General features: G+C 52.0%; 1 protein-coding gene across 1 annotated transcript in view; it reads left to right on the top strand.

Annotated features, from left to right (window-relative positions):
* LOC141047703 (BOS complex subunit NOMO1-like) overlaps positions 1-17,207 on the top strand; it is a 111,088-nt gene that overhangs the window by 57,847 nt on the left and 36,034 nt on the right. The window contains exon 24 of the mRNA XM_073542933.1: positions 7,430-7,557. Within this exon, the coding sequence (XP_073399034.1) occupies positions 7,430-7,557 (128 nt within the window). The remainder of the gene's footprint in view (positions 1-7,429; positions 7,558-17,207) is intronic.

A 17,207-nucleotide genomic window follows, 5' to 3' on the forward strand; every position in this document is an offset into this window, starting at 1 on the left:
TGGTTTCTGTATGGATGTGTGCACAGTCACGGTTGTATGCCAATGCCACACCGCAGCATTAATGCAAGTGAAAGGTGTTACATTATTTAAAAAAAAACCCAAAAAAAAAACTTCTTTTGTCTTCCTCTTTTTCGGTGCAGAGTCCCCACTGCTGCTCCAGGTCTGTTGTTGTTTGCAGCGCTAATGCTCTGTTGACAGCACTGCAGCCCATCAGTGAGCTTAGTTGCTCTGTTTGAGTTGATGGCATGAGCCACTTGGAGCTTGTAGCACCGTTGACGTCAGTGCTGCACTGGAAGCAGTGGTGGAGACTTGGTGCTGGACCCAGGAATGTGAAACATGGATTTTTGTGAGTACTCACCATAAAATCCTTTTCTCCTAGACGCTCATTGGGGGACACAGATACTGTGGGGTGTATGCTTCTGCCTCCAGGAGGCTGACACTAAGTGAAAAAAAGAGGCTAGCTCCTCCTCCGCAGTATACACCCTAGCCCCTATTGCGGGCGGAAATCAGATTGGTGCCAAAGCAGTAGGAGAACAACAAATCAGCCTTAATACAGGTACAACATGTCCAAAGGCAAACACCACCCTTATATCAAATAGGTAAACACATATTCATTTAAACAAAACAAGAACCAACTGGCTAATAGGGTGGGTGCTGTGTCCCCCAATGAGCGTCTCAGAGAAAAGGATTTTACGGTGGGTACTCACAAAAATCCATGTTTCTCCTTCGTATCATTGGGGGACACAGATACTATGGGACGTCCTAAAGCAGTCACTGGGTGGGAGATTAACTCACCGATCCAAGCTACATGCACCTCTTGTTTAAAGGTGCGCCACCGTTGCTTGGAGAATCCTTCTACCCAGGCTCGCATCCGCCGAGGCCTGAGCATGGATATTATAATGTTTGGCAAATGTGTGCAGGCTGCACCAGGTTGCTGCCTTGCAAACCTGTTCCGTCGAAGCCTGGTGCCGAAGCGCCCACTGCCTGGGTAGAGTGCACTCTGATCCCTGCTGGAATCGGCGTGCCTCTAATGCGGTAGGACTCCTGAATAGTCAAACGAATCCATGAGGCTATGGTCGACTTTGAGGCAGCGAGTCCCTTCCTGCGCTCTTCAGGGAGCACGAACAGCGTGTCCGTCTGGCGAAAGGGTGCCGTCTGCGACACGTACCTCCGGAGGGCTCTTACCAGGTCTAACGTGTGAAGAGCATTTTTCCACCCGGTGCGCCGGTGCTGGACAAAATGACGGCAAAACAACATCTTCATTAATGTGAAAAAGAGGACACGACTTTCGGCAGAAAAGGAGGGCTGGTCTGAGGACCACCCTATACTTATGGAAAGTGAGGAACGGAGCTCGGCAGGATAGAGCCGCCAGCTCTGAAACCCGCCTGATGGAAGTGATGGCCACTAGGGGAACAACTTTCCAGGAAAAGTACCTCAAAGAGATATCCTAAAGCGGTTCCAATGGAGCTTCCTGCAGAACACTTAGGACCATGTTAAGGACCCAGGCGTCCATAGGCGCCTTATAGTGAGGTATCAAGTGGGACACTCCCTGGATGAAAAGTCTTCACCTGCAAATTGGTAGCAATTCTGCACTAGAACAGGACGGATAAGGCCGACATTTGTCTCCTGCGGGAACCTGGGGCAAAGCCCGAGTCTAATGCTCTACCGACTGAGCTATCCGGGCTCTCTAAGCCCGACTGGAGAAAAGCCAAGATGTCAGGGATCGAGAATCTCAGCGGAGAAACACAGCGGCCTCGACATCAAGCAAAGAACATCTTCCAGGTGTGGTGGTAAATTCATGCTGAAGCAGGCCTCCGGGCGCTAATCATTGTTGCGACCACCTTGCTCCTGAACCCTGCCTGCATTAGAATCCAAGATTCAATGGCCCTGCCGTCAAACACAGGGTCCCTGAGTTCGGGTGGCACATCGGCCCTCGAGACGATAGATCTGGGCGCTCTAGCAGGCGCCCAAAAACGTCAGCGAGCAGCTGCATTAGATCTGCGTACCATGCTCGATGGGGCCAGCAGAATCGCCGGCCCCCCTTCCGTCTTGATCCCTTTGCTGACTCTCGGGAGTAGTGGCAGTGGGGGAAGTAGATATGGGAGGCAAAACTGGTTCCATGGCAGAACCAGTGCATCCACTGCGAATGCCTGCGTGTACCTGGCCCGAGCGACATATGTGGGCACCTTGGCATTCACTCTGGAAGCCATCAGGTCCACATCCGGAGCTCCCCACAGTTGACAAATCTGCTAAAGAACTTTGGGATGTAGAGACCACTCTCCGGATGCAAGACCCTGCCAGCTGAGGAAGTCTGCCGCCCAATTTTCCACGTCAGGGATGTGGACAGCCGAAATCACCGAGTGGTTTGCTTCGGCCCACTGAAGAACGTGCACCACCTCGCGCATGGCTATTCTGCTGCGGGTGCCCCCCTGATGAATTATGTAAACCACCGCCGTGGCGTTGTCTGATGGAATCCGGACGGGGCGGCCTGCTAGAAAGTGATGAAACTTCTGCAGAGCCAGCCGAATTGCTCGTATCTCCAATAAGTTGATCGGGAAGCGTGCCTCCTGTGGCGACCACCATTCCTGGGTTGTGTGGTGGCAAAACACCGCTCCCCAACCGAGGAGACTGGCGTCGATTGTCATTATCAGCCCATGACCTGGAGGGAAAGGTTTCACCAGGCCAGAGAGGGAACTGGTTATCCACCATCCGAGCGACTGCCTGACTTGAGAGGACAGTTGGCACCGCCGATCGAGAGTGAAAGGATTCTTGTCCCAGGCTGACACGAGGCGTGCTGCAGGGGGTGAAGATGGAACTGGATGAAAAGTATCGCTTCTATTGCTGCCACAATTTTCCCTAGGATCTTCATCCCGGATCGGATGGTATGAGGGACTGGTTGGCGTAGTGTCCGGACTCCCTGCCGGAGACTAGCGCCTTTTCCTGAGGAAGAATTACCAACCATCGGCAAGTGTCGAAGATCATTCCTAGGAAGGAGATCCTCTGAGCTGGCACAAGGGATGATTTCTTTGTATTGACCAACCATCTAAGCGGCAAGACTATCTAGCGTGATGTTGCCACCTTCCTCACATGCCCGTATTGACGGGCCCTTGACCAAGAGGTCGTCCAGATAAGGCAAGACGACTATGCCTCGAGAATGCAGTGTGGCCATGACAATTGCCATAACCTTTGTGAACACTCTGGGAGCTGTGGCTAGCCTGGAGTGTAGCGCTATGAACTGAAAATGTTGAACGCTGATGGCGAAGCGCAGAAACCTCTGATGAGGAGGAAAAAATGGGAATACGCAGAAATGCGTCCTGGTTGTCTATTGAGGCCAAGTATTCTCACTGCTCCATGGCAGATATGACTGAACGGAGAGACTCCATCCGCAAATGTCTGATCCTGATGAATTTGTTCAGAAGCTTCAGGTCCAAAACAGGCCTGACAGACCCGTCCTTTTTGGGAACCACAAAACGGTTGGAATAGAACCCCTGAGCTCTTCCGTGTTCCGGCACTGGAACAATGAATCCGTTGTGTAGGAGCGACTTGATGGCTCCCAATAGAGCCCTTACCTGGGTATCCACCCTGGGAAGCCGGGAAAGAAAAAATCATCTTGGAGGGTATCTGACAAATTCTATTTTGTAACCTGAGGACTCCAATTCTTTTACCCATACGTTGTGAGTGATATTGGCCCAGACGTGGCGAAAACAGAGTAGGCGGCCGCCCACCTTGCTGGTGTCGTCTGGTAAAGACCTCGAGTCATTTGGCCGATGATATTTAGGATCTGGGTCCCCTCGATCTGGCCTGTTGAGCACGCATTCTCCCTAATGGGTTGGCTCTATATGAGACCTGCCGCTCCCTATCCTGGTTGGGGCGGCCTGAGGTGGCGGAATTGGGCCCCGTAGTCCACCCAGAGTCTTAACGCATGACTCCGGACCGGTCTCCTATTCGGGTCCCGGACCAGGCTCAGGCTGCTTAGCAGCCGCCCCCTGACGAATGCAGTCACGCTCGGCCTAGAATGGCCGGTGGCTCTGCGAAAGGCCCGAAAACGTGCCTGAACCGGGTGACGAAAAGCGGTATAACCTTCTGTTGAGGGAGAAACCCGCTCTTTCCTCCTGTGGAGTCGGAGATAAGTTGATCCAACTTTTCTCCAAATAGGCGGCCGCACTGATAAGGCAGGGAAGTCAAGGACTTCTTGGAAGTAGAATCGGCTCACCATGTCCTCAACCATAGGGCTCTTCAGATAGAGATTGCATTAGCGGCAGCAATTGCTGAACAATTGGCCGCATCCAAAGACGCATTCATTACATAGTCTCCGGCTATCGCCATCTGACCTGCGACCTCAGAGATCTCTGCAGGTAGATCCTGCTCCTGCGCGACCTTGTTTATTGTTTCTGATTATGATAACATGGCCTTAGCTACCCAAGTTGCTGCAAACGAGGGAGCTAGTGCAGACCCTGACGCCTCATATACTGAACGTGCTAGGCTCTCAATAAGGCAGTTCATGGGATCTTTAATCGAGGAAACCCTAGGGACAGATAACAGGGTCTTAGTGGCCAGGCGTGAAATCGGAGGATCCACTATCGGGGATTCCATTCCATCCATTGTTTACGGAGGTGCGGAGCAAACGGATACCTCATTTCGAGTGCCTTTTAACCCAAAAAAACGCCGGTCTGGACGTTCTCTGTGCCGCTGCCCTATGTCCTCAAACTCTGGGTGAGAGGAAAAAAAAAAAATTCTGTGCGGCCGCTTCACTCGTTTAAATGCCACTTTATGCCCCGTAGCTGCTGCGGGATCATCCTCAATCCCCAGGATCTGATTGACTGTTTCTATGAGGCTGTCCACTGTTTCACGTGACTCTGGAGTGTCCAGGTCCAGGGGCTCGTCTGAGTCGAAATCTGAGGTCTGCTTGCTATCAACCACTGGTGACGGGGAGCGAGAAGCAGAACTTACGGATGCCGAAGGCACCGGATGGACTGGGCGACACCATGTGGATTCATTTCCCCCCGGGTCTGCCTGGAGTGGGAGTGGCCCCTGCAGGCCGGAGGCTCCTGTGAGGTGGAGGTTCCCTCTAAAGGCGGCGAGACACTGTCCCTGCCCCTATCTGGGGCTTGAAGGGATTCTATTGCTCTCGTAAGCGACGCCATGTACTGTGACAGTGATTGGGCCCACTCTGGGGGATTTGACACATTGGTCGCAGTCGCAGGGGAGGGCTCCTGGGCGCGTTTGGATTTGCAGGCTTCTCATAAACACTTGCTCTGCACCTGTGGAAACGCAGCCCGACAAGAGATGCATGCAGCGTAAAAGAACGTGCGTCTTTGCTTTTTTGGACATGCTGTATCTGTCCGCTGCTGGGGATATGGGGAAGAGGTAGCCCCTCGTTTTTCCCTATAGCGTGGCCTCTCGGGCAGCACTTACCCCAGTCCTGCGCCACCCCGACCTGGATGCTTCCTTTAATCGCGCCCCGACATCTGTGGCGCGCACCAGCCTGTAAAAACTGCTCTAGGGGCGGAACTTCCGCTTTGTGGCCTAGCCCGTGCTCCAAAGCCGGTCCTCGATTTTACCGCCGTCCAGTGCGGGGTGGGCTGCCGGAAGTGACGCTCCGAGGGTGGAACATCCGGCTGCGGCCTAGCTCTGGCCGAAGCCGCGGCCTAAATTTTTCCCCTACCCGACCGGGGGAGGGGGGGGTGCGGTACCAAAAAATGGCGCTACTGACCGGCACGGCGTTCCTGTCCCAGGCTACAGCCTGACGATCCAGCCCTTCTCTTGCAGGGCTAGTGGTCGCCGAGCTGTGGGCTCCAGCCCAAAATCTTCGCAGGAGCCCTCCCCGACCCTCTCCTCACCGATGATCCTCTCAGCCTGAGCGCAGGTGTGTGAGGGGGTCTTTGATAAAAAAAAAAAATAGGATGGTGTAGGCACCCTAGCTCCATCTAACCCCTTCAGGGGGTGAGGAGAGGGACTGTCCGCTGCCGTGGAGCAGTGGGGGCCGTACAGACTAGTCTTGTGCCTCTGTGCAAGCCCATGGTTTCAATACCTAGGGGTGGACAGGGCTAAGTCTGGCATAATGTCCACTTTGCGGGAAAGGATACGTGGAGGGATACTCGCACGTGCTCGCCCGTTGATGGTTTGGGCAAATCGAATCCTTTCAATAGGATGCGTTGCCCCTTTCTTATCTTCATAAAATAACAAATAAAAATAGAAGTCTGGGGAAAAGTCCCAGATATGTCACTCGGTGCGGGAAAGTATACGCGGAGGCGATACTCAACACGTGCTCGCCCGTTGATGGTTTGGGGAGATCGGACCCTTTCAATAGGATCCGTCGCCCCTGTCTCATCTTCATAGTAAACTAGAAAAAAAATAGTCTGGAGAGATCCAGACTGTGTGTGCCTCCATAGGACACTAAGCAAAAAACTGATTTCCGCCCGCAATAGGGGCGAGGGTGTATACTGCGGAGGAGGAGCTAACCTCTTTTTTTCACTGTCAGCCTCCTAGCGGCAGAAGCATACACCCCACAGTATCTGTGTCCCCCAATGAGACGAAGGAGAAATAAAGTTTTTCTTTTTCCAAACTGCAGCAGAGGGCAGCAATTTTCTAAAACTGGAAAACCCTCTTTAAGCTTGCCATACACATTTGATAGCTGTCAACTGTTTACCGCACTACCCCATGCTTGGCAGCACTCGGGCTCAGCTGAGTGTTTCTAGTGTTGTTTACAAGAGAGCCGTTGCCAAACTCCTCTTGGAAGCACTTCTTTCCTAGAAAACAAAAGGATAGTGATGAGCGAACGTGCTTGGATAATGCGTTATCCGAGCATGCTCAGGTGCTGCCTGGGTGACTACGGTGTGCTCAAAAAATATGTCCGAGTCTCCGCACCTGCATGTCTCTGCTGTTCGACAGCTGCAACACATGCAGGGATTGTCTAACAAACAGGAGATCCCTGCATGTGTTGCAGCTGTCGAACAGCAGCCGGGACTCAAACGTAGTATTCGAGCACACCGAAGTCACTCAGCACACAAGCATGCTTAGATAACACCTTTTCTGAGCACGTTCGCTCATCACTCTAAAAGAAAAAAGCATTTGTCGACTTTATTCCAACTGTCCATTCCTTTTGTAATCTGTCGGAGAGTTGGGTGGCCTCCTTACTCATTAGATGGTTGGCTAATCTCACCGAAATCAGTATAAGCATCAAAATTTTAGCTAAAGTTTCTGGGGCCTTTGGCATCACATCTGTGGTATGCATGTGAGTAAAGTCCAAACTTCCAGATTGCACCCTTTCCTACCAGCCAGACAGCTCCTAAAATACAGTAAGGGACAACGTGGTAATCCATTGCCTTCTTTCTGATCGTTTCCCTCGAGTATTCTGCCACCATGGGTGTATTCACAGGACATGGTTATATATGAGTGAGTCTTAATTGTCTTCCTCTTCTCCTTTCAGAGCCCCGGTCAGTATTACTTCAAGCCTATGATGAAAGAGTTCCGTTTTGAGCCTTCGTCTCAGATGATAGAAGCACAAGAAGGGCAGAACTTGAAGATTAAAATCACTGGATACAGGACGGCATACAGGTCACCACTGCTACCTGTGCAAATTTCTGATACTGGATATTGTTTCCTAAAGTGATTGCTTACACTAGCATAATACACTTTTTTTTTTTGTGCCACCACAATTGTACGATGGGCCCCACCATTCTGAATACATTAACACTGATCCACAATAATTACTTCTAGGTCAGGTTCACATGGATGTATTTGCTATAAGTTTGCGGCTCCCATGTGTATATAAACTGTACCCTGAACAACGATGGTCAACATACACATAAACTAAAAATTTATGGCCGTGCGTTTAAAGGATGGAAACCGTGCATATAATGACAGGAAGATCCCAGACCCATCTGCCATGTACATGAGTGCACATAGCTGCACGCTCACCTAGTCATGTCCACAACATGCCGACTCGACTGACCCGATAATTTTAACACTTGTCATTACTATTCTACTGCATTTTCAAAAAATATATGAAGATTAATAAGGATAGCCAAGCTCTTATTGTTAAGCTTTGTGTTTTTAGGGAGGGTTGGTTTGATGATCTGAGGAGTAATTGGTCGGGGGGGAAAAAATAGTTCCTACATGAGCTATCATCAGAACTATTCTCTTTTCCAGAGACGTTGGGACAGATACTCATCTAGTGGCGCCACATTGGCTTAAATTTACTGGCAAACCAGAGCAGCAGTGATAAAATTGTTGTTGTCCATTGGAAAAGCTGAAAACAATAGGGAAACTTGAGGGTCCCAACCAAAATATCTGGAGATTAATTTTAGACGAGGCACCATTCATAGTGCATTGGGATTACCCGGATTCCCTATTGACTCTGAGATGCACTTCGGCGCTAGATTGTATTTCTTGTCCAATAATTCGAATTTATATCTCTCTGAGTTGGGTTAAAGGGGCTGTCCACTACTGGACAAACCCCAGCTTAACCAGTTCATATCCTCAAATAAAATGATACCAGAGTATGTGTTCCTCCAGCAGTGGCGCTGTCCCAGTGATATCAGAGCTGCTGTTTTTGGAAATGACTTTGTGTCATGTGCCGACTGCAGCCAATGAGCGGCCACTCATCATCTACAGACTTAACTGTTTCATCGGAGCAGGTGTGCGCACTGATGGAATGTTGATGAGCTGCAGCTGATGATTGGCTGCAGCCAACACGTCACATAAGTCACATCACCACCGGGAACAATGACATCGATATCACTGGACTGGTGCCGCTGCACGAGTAGAGTGTATACACTGTTTTTATTTTAATTTAATTGATTTAAGCTGGAATTGTCCAGTAGGGAAAAACCCCTTTAACTATAGGCTCCTATTAGAGATCCGTAAGTGACAAGATGCTTAATCCAACATGTGACAGGAAAAGTGGCGGCTTCAGTAAGTAATAGAAAAAAAAAAACAGGATTTTTGGTTGCTTACCGTAAAATCTGTTTCTCGGAGCCTTCATTGGGGGACACAGGAACCATGGGTGTATGCTGCTGCCACTAGGAGGCGCTGACACTATGCACAGAAAAAAAGTTAGCTCCTCCGCCGCAGTATACACCCCACCGACTGCAGTAAATTAATCAGTTAGTGAGAAAGCAGTAGGAGAAGTAACAGAATAGAGAAGAGACAGACAACTCAACTGTAACCGTAACACACAGGACAAATAACAGGAGTTGTAAAACATGGGAGGGTGCTGTGTCTCCCAATGAAGGCTCCGAGAAACAGATTTTACGGTAAGCAACCAAAAATCCTGTTTTCTCCTTCGTCTCATTGGGGGACACAGAGACTGTGGGTGTGTGCTTCTGCCGTCTGGAGGCCGACACTAAGTGTACAAAAAAAGAGTTAGCTCCTCCTCCGCCGCATACACCCTCGCCCCTAGGCCGGGCGTAACTCAGTTTTTGCTTAGTGTCTGATGGAGGCACACGCAGTCTGGAGTTCCAGACTAGATTTTTTTTTTTTTTCCCTTCCCTTTTTTCTATGAAGATAAGATAGGGGCGACGGATCCTATAGAGAGGATCCGATCTCCCCAAATCACCAACGGGCGACCACGTGTGAGTAACCCTCCACGTGTCCTCTCCCGCACCGAGGGACACATCTGGGAGCCATGCGCGAGGTCGGACTGGTACTACGTTGGGCGGAGAAGAACCGCGTGGTAATTTCAGCGGTGCACATTCCAGGAGTCGAAAACTGGGCGGCAGATTTTCTCAGCCGACAGGGGGTCGCGGCAGGGGAATGGTCCCTGCACCCCGAGATCTTTCAGCAGATCTGCCAACGGTGGGGGACAACAGACGTGGACCTTATGGCATCCAGAGAGAATGCCAAAGTACTAAGGTTTGTCGCTCGATCCCTCGATCCGCAGGCAATCGCAGCAGACGCGCTGGTGCTCCCGTGGAGCCAGTTTCGTCTCCCGTACTTGTTCCCCCCGCTGCCGCTGCTTCCAAGAGTTATCAGGAAAATAAGGAGAGAGAAGGTTCCAGCAATTCTTCTGGCCCCAGACTGGCCCCGGCGGGCCTGGTACGCAGATCTGGTCCAACTAGTGTTGGACGTACCCTGGCGTCTTCCAGATCGGCCGGACTTACTGTCCCAAGGGCCGATCTGCCATCCGAACTTAGGGGCCCTGTGTTTGACGGCGTGGCCATTGAATCTTGGCTGTTAACACAGGCAGGATTCAGACGCGATGTGGCGGCCACGATGGTGAGTGCCCGAAAGCCTTCCTCGGCGAGGGTGTATCATCGAACTTGGGAAGTTTTCTTCCGTTGGTGTAGGGATCGTGAAGTGGCTCCTCTGGTTTTTTCGATCCCCAACGTACTGGCTTTTCTACAGGCAGGGCTGGACGCAGGGTTGGCCCCGAGTTCCCTCAGAACGCAAATCTCGGCCCTGTCGGTACTTTTCCAACGAAAAGTCGCTTCCGTCTGGCAGGTTAGGACGTTTATGCAGGGGGTCGCACATTTAGTACCCCCCTATAAGGCGCCGACGGAATCATGGGACCTGAACTTGGTGCTCAGAGCCCTTCAGGAGGCCCCTTTCGAACCATTGCAAGAGGTCTCCTTACCTTACCTGTCCAGAAAGGTCGTTTTTCTAGTAGCCATAACGTCTATTAGGCGGGTTTCGGAATTGGCGGCCTTATCTTGTAAACCACCGTTCCTAACCTTTTATAAGGATAAGGTAGTTTTAAGGCCAGCTCCCCCCTTCTTGCCGAAGGTTGTGTCTGCATTTCATATCAACGAAGACATCGTCTTACCCTCGTTTTGCCCGGCACCGGTGCACAGGGTAGAGAAGGCTTTGCACACCCTGGATCTGGTAAGAGCTCTTAGGAGGTATGTGACAAGGACGGCGCCATTCCGCCAGACAGACGCTCTATTCGTGGTTCCAGAGGGACGGCGGAAGGGGCTCGCTGCGTCCAGAGCGACTTTGGCCAGATGGGTTCGCCTGACGGTCCAAGAAGCTTATCAAATCAGTGGCACGCCGGTTCCGGCAGGGATCAAGGCTCACTCGGCACGGGCAGTGGGTGCCTCATGGGCACTACGACACCAGGCTTCAGCGGAGCAGGTATGCAAAGCAGCTACCTGGTCCAGTTTACATACGTTTGTCAAACATTATAACGTACATACCCAGGCATCCTCGGATGCAAGCCTGGGAAGAAAGATTCTCCAGGCAGCAGTTGCGCACCTCTAATCAGGGGCGCAAATTAGCAGGGATTGGGTGAGCTAAGATCCCGCCCAGAGGACTGCTTTAGGACGTCCCACAGTCTCTGTGTCCCCCAATGAGACGAAGGAGAAACATGGATTTTTGTGAGTACTCACCGTAAAATCCTTTTCTCCGAGACGCTCATTGGGGGACACAGCACCCACCCTATCAGCCAGTTGGCATTTACTTATTTTGAGTTTTACAAATCCTTGTACAAGGTTTAGGGTGGCCCCCTTTTTCAGACATATAGTTTCTTGCCTGAGTTTAAGGCGCGTTCTCCTACTGCTTATGCACTAAACTGAGTTACGCCCGGCCTAGGGGCGAGGGTGTATGCGGCGGAGGAGGAGCTAACTCTTTTTTTGTACACTTAGTGTCGGCCTCCAGACGGCAGAAGCACACACCCACAGTCTCTGTGTCCCCCAATGAGCGTCTCGGAGAAAAGGATTTTACGGTGAGTACTCACAAAAATCCATGTTTCTCCATCGCTTTTTTGGGGGACACAGGAACCATGGGACGTCCCAAAGCAGTCCCTGGGGAGGGAAAACCAAACTTCCACTAGGTCAGAGAACTCACCACCGCCGCCTGCAATAAGCTTCTGCTTAGGCTGGTGTCCGTCGAAGCGTAGTTGTGGACCTAGCAAAATTTTTGCGAATAGAAGACCAGGTTTCAGCCTTACAAAGCTGCAGTGCGGAAGCCTTGTGGAGCACCGCCCAGGAGGTGCCCACTGCCCGAGTAGCGTGAGCCTTAACCCCAGGAGGGGGCACTCTGATCATGACTCGGTAAGTCTCCAAAATTGCCGATCTGATCCAGTGAGCAATAGCCGCCTTGGAGGCCGGCAGGCCTTTTCGTGCAGCATCCAGAATGACGAAAAGGGAGTCTGTCTTCCGGAAAGAAGCCGTTCTACCCAAATAGACCTCCATCGCCTGAATAGGTTTAGCTTGTTCAAGGAGAAGTTCAGAGGATGAATTGGACCGGGACAAAAAGAAGGTAAAACGATGTCCTCATTTAGGAAAGCGGATACCACCTTTGGACGGAAGGATGGCGGAGGCCGCAGAACCACCTTATCCTAGTGAAGTACCCAAAGGGGGGAGCGACAAGGGCCCCAACTCCGAGACGCGCCGGATGGAGGTGATGGCCACGAGAAAGGCCACTTTCAAGGAGAGAAAGGACAGGGAAACTTCTTTGAGAGGTTTAAAGGGCGCGCCCTGTTAGGCCTCTAAGACTAGATTGAGATCCACGGGAGCCCGACACGGGGGTGCTGCATGAGCTACCCCCTGAAGAAAAGTCTTGACCTGCGGTCGCTAGGATAACGTCTTTTGGAAAAAAATGGAAAGAGCAGATACTTGACCCTTTAGAGAACTAAGGGCAAAACCCGTGTCCAGGCCCGCCTGGAGGAATGCTAGAATAGAAGGGAATGAAAAGGACATAGGCAGGATGTGATTGGACTCGCACCAACTGAAATAGGCCTTCCACGTGCGATAGTATATTCTGGAAGACGAAGGCTTCCTAGCCCGGCTCATTGTGTGAATTACCCGATCTGGAAAACATGACTCTTTCAGAACCGCAGTTTCAACTGACACGCCGTCCAATTAAGCGACCGAGAATTGTGGTGGCGGATCGGACCCAGAGACAGCAGATCTGATGTGTCTGGCAGCTTCCAGGGAGCGTCCGTGAGAAGGTTGACGAAGTCCGTGAACCAAGACCTTCTGGGCCGAACCGGTGCGATGAGAATGACTGGTACCCCTTCCGCCTTGATCTTCAACAGCTTGGGAAGAAGAAGAGGAGGGAACAGATAGGGAAGCACAAACTGAGACCAAGGAATGGTCAGAGCATCGGCATCCACCACGAGAGGATTTCGGGTCCTGGAAACAAACCGTGGGACTTTTTTGTTCAGACAGGATGCCATAAGGTCCACATCCGGGGTCCCCCACGAAGATAAATTTGGTGAAAGATCTCTGATGCAGGGACTATTCCCCTGCCGCGATGCTCTCGCGGCTGAGAAAGTTGGCGGCCCAGTTGTCCACGCCGGGAATGTGCACAGCGGATATCGCTGGAACCGTCACCTCTGCCCAATGGAGGATTTTGGAGACCTCGGCTAACGCCAAGGAACACAGAATCCCTCCCCGGTGGTTGTCATATGCCACCGCTGTGGCATTGTCCATCTGGATCCGGACTGGCAGACCCTTGAGAAGCTTTTCCCAGTGAAGTAGGGACAGAAAAATTGCCCGTATCTGTAGGACGTTGATCGACAGAACAGCTTTTTGCGCCGACCAACGACCCTGGACGGTCAGATGATGAAACACCGCAGCCCAGCCGAGAAGGCTGGCGTCCGTCGTCACAACTTGCCAATGGACCGGAAGGAAGGACCAGCCCTGGGAGATGAGCGGTGATGTCAGCCACCAATTGAGGGACTGTTTGACACAGAATGAGTCGAATCGGACGATGCAGGGAAGAGACAGACCTGTTCCACTGCGACAGGATGGCCTGCTGAAGCGGTCTTGAGTCGCCACCATCCTCCTTAGAACCGTCATGGCTGTACGGAAGGACGTAAGCCGGGGGTCTTGCAGCCAGCGAACATCCTGCCGTAACAGCATGCCTAGAAACACAAGACGTGTTGGAACAAGGCAGGACTTTTTCCCTGTTGAAGATCCACCGAATCGGAACTGGGTGTCGCGTACGATGGTTAGACTTTCGTGAGCCTGGGACAAGGATGGAGCATTGATAAGGATGTCGTTGAGGTACGGAAAGAGCACGAGACCTCTGAGCCTCAAGATGGCCATTAACGCTGTCATATTCGTAAAAACCCTGGGAACAGTAGCGAGACTGAACGGCAGGGTAACAAACTTGAAATGCTCTCGATGTATCGCGAAGCGCAGGGACTTCTAATGTCCTGAGAAGATAGGGACATGCAGATAGGCGTCCTTGAATGTCTATGGAGCACAGGATTTCCTGCGCCTCCATGGAAGCAATTACTGATCGAAGAGACTCCATCCTGAAATGTTGCAGATTCAGTAATTTGGGCTGAACCTCCCTGCCTTTTTTCGGCACTATATACAGGTTTGAGTAGAAACCTGTGAAGCGTTCAGTTTCTGGTATGGGTACAAACACCCCCAAACAGAGGAGAGAGGCGAAGGATGCAAAGAAACCCGGGACTGAAGTGGGGTCTCTTGGAGTCAGGATTCGAAAGCGATTCCAGGCCGAGAAACAAATTCTATCTTGTATCCTGAGGATACAACCTCCCTGACCCAAATGTCTTCCACCGAGACGAGCCAGATGTCCCTGAAGGAAAGGAGACGGCCGCCGAACGGGGTGGTGCGCTGGGGTTTTGTCGACAGTCATGCAGAGGTAGACCTTCCAGGTCTGGACCTGGTGGATCTACCCTTGAAGGAAAGGGAGCGCCAGGAAGGAGTGGGCCTAAAAGAAAACCTTCTTCCTATCTTGGCACGCTTGCAGTCTCTGCTGGTTGGAAAAAGGCTCTGTCGTTGCACCTGACGGAAGGGCCGAAACTGCCGTTATGGAAGAGGCCGACAGGGTTCGGACTGGGGAAGAAGAGAGCTTGTGCCCCCAGTGGCGACTTTAATAATCTGGTCCAGCCTGGTGCCCAAGAGGCGCGATCCCTGAAAACGTAGGCTGGTAAGGGACTTCCTTGATAAGTCCACCTGCCAGGCCTTAAGCCAAACTGTACGCCGAAATGCAACAACATTGCTGTACGCCTGAGCAGCGCAAGACGCGGCATCCAGGGAGGCAAAGACCAAATCTGGTTGGCGAGCTCTGCCAGCTGCTCTGGTTGGGCTCCCGCCAGAATGCCTTGGTGGAGATCCTCAGTCCATTTGGCTATGGCCCTTGAAACCCAAGTGGAAGCCGAGGCCAGACCTAGCGCAGACGCGGTCGCTTCGAAAGCTGACTTTGCAAAAGATTCTATAATAATGTCATTAGAATCTCTCAGAAGGACCGTGTTGAGATAGTCTAGCGACCGGCGAGTCTACGGAAGGAGAAGCTGACCAGTTGGTGGTGAGCTCCTGAGAAAAAGGATATAATACGCCAAGGCGCTTTCTTCTTTGAAAGCGTCTGGTCGGATTTTCTCTTTCCCTGGTGAGAAGCTTCTTGAACTCAGAATGAGGAGCATAGACCTTGGAAGGTGGTTTAGACTGTCTGAACGAAACCGCCTGATCTGCGAGTTCCGCAGAAGTCTTTGATGCCAAATGTCTGGTTGATTGCTCCAATGAGGCTCTGAACCATATCCCTCATGTTAGCGATATGGTCCGAATCTAGCTCGAAAACGTCCTCATAGGGCGCATCCGAGAGCGCCTCGCCTGACTCGGGGATGAGGAAGGGACGGACTGTGGGGCGAAATGGGACGGGAAGAGGAATTAGATCAATGCACCTGTCTGGATCTTTTGCGGCTAAAGTTGCTAGGTTCCGACGGGGCTTCCTGTGGAAGTCTGCAGGGACAACTTATCAAGCACGGACACCAGGGTCTGAGACACCCTGATGAAATCCGCCACAGATTGTGACAGAGGAAGCCCACCCTGGGATAGTGGCCATGCTCTCACGTGGATCAACTGGGGGGCTCCTGGATGGTGGGAGAGGACCACAGTGGAGGAAGATGGAGAACGAAGTGGCTTAGAATTAGATATGATGAACAATCCCACTAAGCGCTGTCAGAAGGTTAGGGGACAGAAGAGCAGAGGAGGGTCTGCAGTGCAGAGCTACTCGCGGCAGATGTCCTGTAGGAGACTTCCCGGCTGTAGAGAAGGGCAGGCAGGTCCCATAGATGGATTCGGCTCCCCTGTACACCAGCCGGAAAATGGCGTCTGCCAGGAGACGCAGGGCAGAACCCGCGCGCTGTGAGGGGAGAGGGCGGCCAGAAACCGGGAAGCCCGCTCTCAGCTAAACGTGGGGCCCGGAGGAGCAATATGTTGGCGGCTCCAGCCCACAGTGGAGGCTGCGGGTAGTGGGCGGAGCCTGACACCACACAGGAAGAGGAGAGAGAGAGACACAGGTGGGGAAAAAAGCCCGCCCGGAGCAGAGAGGAAGGGGGCGGAGGCAGCGCTGTAACTAGGCCCAAGATGAAGCCGGGACGTAGATTACAGCCGGCGGCCGCCGGAGCTGGAGGGGGGCCCGTGGAGGTCATAAAAACAGAGCCAAACGGGTCCCCACAGTGGCGCCAGGGTGCTAAAAGTGGCGCAAACAAAGCGCCATGACGCCGCTTAGACAGGCTGCAAGGGGGCACAAAGAACAGGAAGCCTCTGTGTGCCAAAACACCCTCTCTTCCCCGAAGGTTCTGCAGAGCAGTGCTGAGGCCCCCCCCAAACAAATCGGACATCCGGGATCCATGTTGCGGGACGTCCGTGTCTCCTCGACCGACAGGCTCTGGTGGGCGAGTGGGTGGAAGACGGAGGCAGGACTGGGTATTCTTTCTCTTGCGGATCACCTAAACACGCATCTGTGTTAGGGATTTTGGGGTCCTGCCGAACTGACATATGAGGATACGGGGTGGCAGTACACGCCGTACTCAGTCTCTGCGTGGGAGTACAGTTGTGACCGTTCACACTGTATCCCTCCAGTACCTGAAAAGGAACAACGCACATTAGGTAGATATGGGTCTCAAGAGAGACCCGTGTCCACCTCTTACCTGACACTAAGCTAAACTGGTTAATTTACTGCAGTCGGTGGGGTGTACACTGCGGAGGAGGAGCTAACTTTTTTATGTGCATAGTGTCAGCGCCTCCTAGTGGCAGCAGCATACACCCATGGTTCCTGTGTCCCCCAATGAAGCGATGGAGAAAAAACATTTACTTTCTCCTATTTCTTTTCTGTAAAACCTAGGCTATGCAGTTTAACTTTATGGAGTACGAAACGCTAACATTTCTGCAAGTTGCGGGCTCAGGATCTTTCCCAATACAGTGTTACTTGAGGTTTGAGTCCTGAAGGCAGCTTGTGCTTGTATACGACGTTCCCACATTGCACAGTTTGCCGATTTTGCATTCTAACTA

The sequence above is a fragment of the Dendrobates tinctorius genome, unplaced genomic scaffold, assembly GCF_039654945.1.
Source record: "Dendrobates tinctorius isolate UK_male_01 unplaced genomic scaffold, ASM3965494v1 ptg000129l, whole genome shotgun sequence".
NCBI lineage: Eukaryota > Metazoa > Chordata > Amphibia > Anura > Dendrobatidae > Dendrobates > Dendrobates tinctorius.